The sequence below is a fragment of the Durotheca rogersii genome (assembly GCF_024521655.1).
Source record: "Durotheca rogersii strain YMJ 92031201 chromosome Unknown GGS23scaffold_5, whole genome shotgun sequence".
Taxonomy (NCBI): Eukaryota; Fungi; Ascomycota; class Sordariomycetes; order Xylariales; family Xylariaceae; genus Durotheca; species Durotheca rogersii.
In genome coordinates, this window is record NW_026251236.1 from 220,463 (window position 1) to 224,197 (window position 3,735).

General features: G+C 55.0%; 1 protein-coding gene across 1 annotated transcript; it reads left to right on the forward strand.

The window, feature by feature from the left end:
- The first annotated feature begins 285 nt into the window (after nt 1-285).
- On the forward strand, nt 286-3,411 carry GGS23DRAFT_557275 (uncharacterized protein). The gene is made up of 8 exons (XM_051515698.1): nt 286-412; nt 464-1,153; nt 1,209-1,528; nt 1,587-1,700; nt 1,766-2,139; nt 2,203-2,226; nt 2,278-2,568; nt 2,638-3,411. Exons 2-8 carry the CDS (start codon nt 921-923, stop codon nt 2,992-2,994), a joined length of 1,713 nt encoding a protein of 570 aa, XP_051373726.1. The 5' UTR covers nt 286-412; nt 464-920; the 3' UTR covers nt 2,995-3,411.
- Nucleotides 3,412-3,735: the final 324 nt, after the last annotated feature.

Here is a 3,735-nt window from a genome sequence, read left to right on the forward strand (position 1 = left end):
AGGTAGGTACCTCCTAAAACCTGATAGATTAGGTAGGCTAGGTATCTAGGTACCTACCCAAGGCGGGTACATAATATCTCGGTAGGGTTTGTAGGAGGTGGATACATTCTTAGGTACCTACCTCTTATGCGTAGGCCTAGCCTCCGTGCCTGGCTTTTGCCCGACCAGTCGGAGAGAGCCACACACACATGCTCCTAAGGCAGGTGATGTGCGTGTATGTGTATGTATATGTAGGTATATAGATGCTTTATATACCCCTCTATGAACACCTACGCAGATGCACATAAGGCATATAATCACAATCCCGTGCGTTGAATTCACCAAGTTACCGGCCTAAATATTATATGAGTAACCTACAGGTACCTACCCACCTAGGTACCTAGGTAGGCAGGCAGGTATACGCTACCTGCAGGTGTGTGTGTACCTATGCATATATGGGGGGAACCACAGGCTCACCTGACAGGTGCGATTATCGATCAACAACACTCAATACAACTTCACAAGGTCGTATGTGACCCTCGCAACGAGCTCGCTACACACGCGTGCACATGTTACTGCGCATGCGTGCCGCAATAACCTGACAGCCTGACGGTTGGCAGCCCTTTATGTGAAATGCGTCCCGTACCCGTCCCGTACCCGTCCCGTCTGTTTCGTGCGTTTCCTATCGCATGGTCAGATATTGGAAATACAGGGAATTACGCGCCAACGACCGTGGCCGTTTCCTCCCTCCCTCGTACCAAACAACTACGACCATGTTTTGTCGCCGCTACTGCTTCTACAGCCGCTACTCTCATTTCCTCACGCGTCTCTGCTAAACGTCGCGCGTTTCCCCCCTGCGTGCCGTATATATGTGTTTGTGCACAGGAGGCCGTGACTGTCCCGCGACCCCGAGCTGGCGCCGACCTCTGAGGTAATATAGCATGGCTGCGAGCCCGGAGCTCGGCCCGGGACATTTCCCGGTCGCCTTCCGGGATTTTGACCTCCGCGACGTCTTCGACCAGACCGAGGCCCACGTAGTGGATGGGAACAGCAGGAATTTCGTCGTCGAGTTCGGCTACGAAAAAGCCCGGATCGCGTTCGACCTGGGCGTTGACGATGTCAAGAGGTTGCTTGACCAAGACCCGGATGAGAGGCACTACCCTATCCGATGGATGTACGCTATAGTTCTCGAGTGTGGGATCGAGCCGGCTTGCTAACCCGGCAACTAGCAACATTTGGGACTCCGACGCACAGAAGGGCGTCGTAGCCGCCATCGGAGATCGGTACGGATTCTCTCCCAGGCTGCTGGGCCTGATGACGGCCTCGAGACCTCAGCAAGACGACACGCGACGGCAGCGAGACAGGCGGAGGCCCATCTCGCTCCGCCGTGGGCATCGGGATCCGGAGAAGGGGAGGGGGGACGGCACCAACGGCACCTTTCCCCTGGGACGAGTTTCGAGACCCGGCCTCGAGCTCAATGACAACCTGGCTCTGTACCTGCAAGTCAAGGATACCGTCAATTATTTCTCGACGGACCAGACCCGGAAAGGCGCGCCCCCCTCGTGCAGCAACCAACGTCGCGGCCCGGTGCTAACGTAAGCGAGCAGCGTTCTGTATCGGCGCGAATTGGCTCCATAAACGGCCAGCGGCCGAGTTCGAACACCACCGCACCAGTATAATGCCGCCCAAGCATTGGCAGTGGCTTGCACTGTGTAACAATCGTACGTATTACCTACCCGGTCGCTACCGTATTGCCACCGGGCAGCCGTTAATGCGCGCTGGGTAGACACTGTCCTGTCGATCCACGAGAGGCCGTCGTTCGAGCCGGTGCCGGAGAAGGAGGATGAGCAACGCTGGCGCGATGCCGAACTCAGGTCTATGCGGTCGCACACGCTCGACGTCCTCCTGCAGCTGTCGCGAGTCGGGTTCGATCTGTATAAAGAGAACCCACTCGCCCAAATCTCGGTGCGGGAATCACTGCGCAAGTTGCCGCTCCACCGGCAGGACCTAAGCCGACAACAATCGGGAATGTCGCTCTTCACGAACAGCGAACTAGGCAGCCTGGCCGACGAAGGGACGAGCAACCTCTTCTACTACTTGTTCGAGGATTATGTCGCGGCCGGTCCCCTCAAGACCGCCGAACGGGAATTAGAGAATGCGGTAGGTAGGCCGACGGGCAGGCCGTCAGCGCTAGAGAGGGGTCGCTAATGCGTTCTCTTACAGACCCACGAGGTCCTAGAGAATACGGTAAGTTGCTCGCTTGGGCTGTCGTATATAAGTGTTGCTAAGTTATTACAGCGCCGGAATAAGACGTCTAAGAGCTCGGATATCATCCCGACGTTGCATTATTTGAGCAAAGACCTCCGAGAACTCAAGCACCTGTTCGAGAACTACAGGAATCTCATCCGCAAGATCATGACGGTGGGGAAGGTGGACGTGCAGCCAGGCGGCCAGCTCGACGGGAGTCGCAGGTTCTCGTTGACCAATTCGGCGCTGAGTCGTTTCGAGAGGCTGGGAGACCGGCTTCAGTTCCTGATGCTGAACACGATCGAAGGGTTCCTGGAAGAGATAGCTGCATTGTCAACCACGGTAAGGGAAAGCTCTCCTGCTGGCTCGGCGCAACGGTGGAGCAGGCATAGCTGACGAGAGGGTCGGTAGTACTTCAACCTGACCCAACAGAAAGACTCGCAGGCAACGGCTCGGCTGACGAGGAGCGCGACGTTGCTGGCCAAGCTTAGCGTTTTCTTCCTGCCGATCAGCTTCATGACGAGCTACTTCTCGGTGCAGATCGAGGACCTGTACCTATACTGGACGGCCAAGACGTACTGGTACGCGTTCGCGGTGATAGCCAGCGTCTCGTTTGTGAGCCTGTTCTTCTTCAGCCGGCTGCTCATGTTCTTCAGCGACGTGCTGGACGGCTGGGCGGCTAAGATAGCAGACTGGTCTCGCGCGCTGGTCCGGGTGATCACTCGAGGCGTGCTTCGGGGCGACGACGACAACCACGAGAGGATGTGATGTGTACGATGGCGGCTCTGGACTGGGTACCCTCGGAGCGAGGTTTCGGTACCGGGACTGAGGTCATAATTACATAGGCAAACCTAACCTAGGTAAACCTGATGAAACCTAACATAGGCGTTATAGGGGAAATGCGGACGTAATTTACAAGGGAAAATGAATGGGTACAGGGGGATAAGGATATTTCTCGTAATTCCTACATGGGCGGGCAACAAGAGGAGGATATAATAGTGGTAGCATGTAGTGGAATGCCTCCGTACCTGTGCGCTTGCTGGGGGACAACCTGGGTCTTGTAGAATTGGCCAGGCGAACATGTTTTTGTGTGTATATTATTACCTTACCTCCCTACCTAGGAAGCATATATATATACACCTACGTTTTGGGTTCAACAAATGATTGATTGATTGATTGATTGATTCCTGAGTAGATACAAGTAGACAGACTGGTTGTGTTGGTGGTTGTGATGAGGTACCTAAGATACTTGCTCGACTCGGTTTTCACATGCCACCGTTGGGTGATTTCCTAATGTACAATAATATGTACATGCACTGAGAGGGCAAGTGATCTCGTGACATGTGACGAACCAAGTGAGGTACCTCATATTAATGCAAGGTAGAACCCGCCCCCCATTTCCATCCCCTAACCCAGCGCCGATTCCCTCGTACCTACATTGGATCCTTTCGGCTGCGAAGCGCCAGGCGGCCACGCTCCGACGAAGAGCAGCCTCAGCTCCCTCAGCTA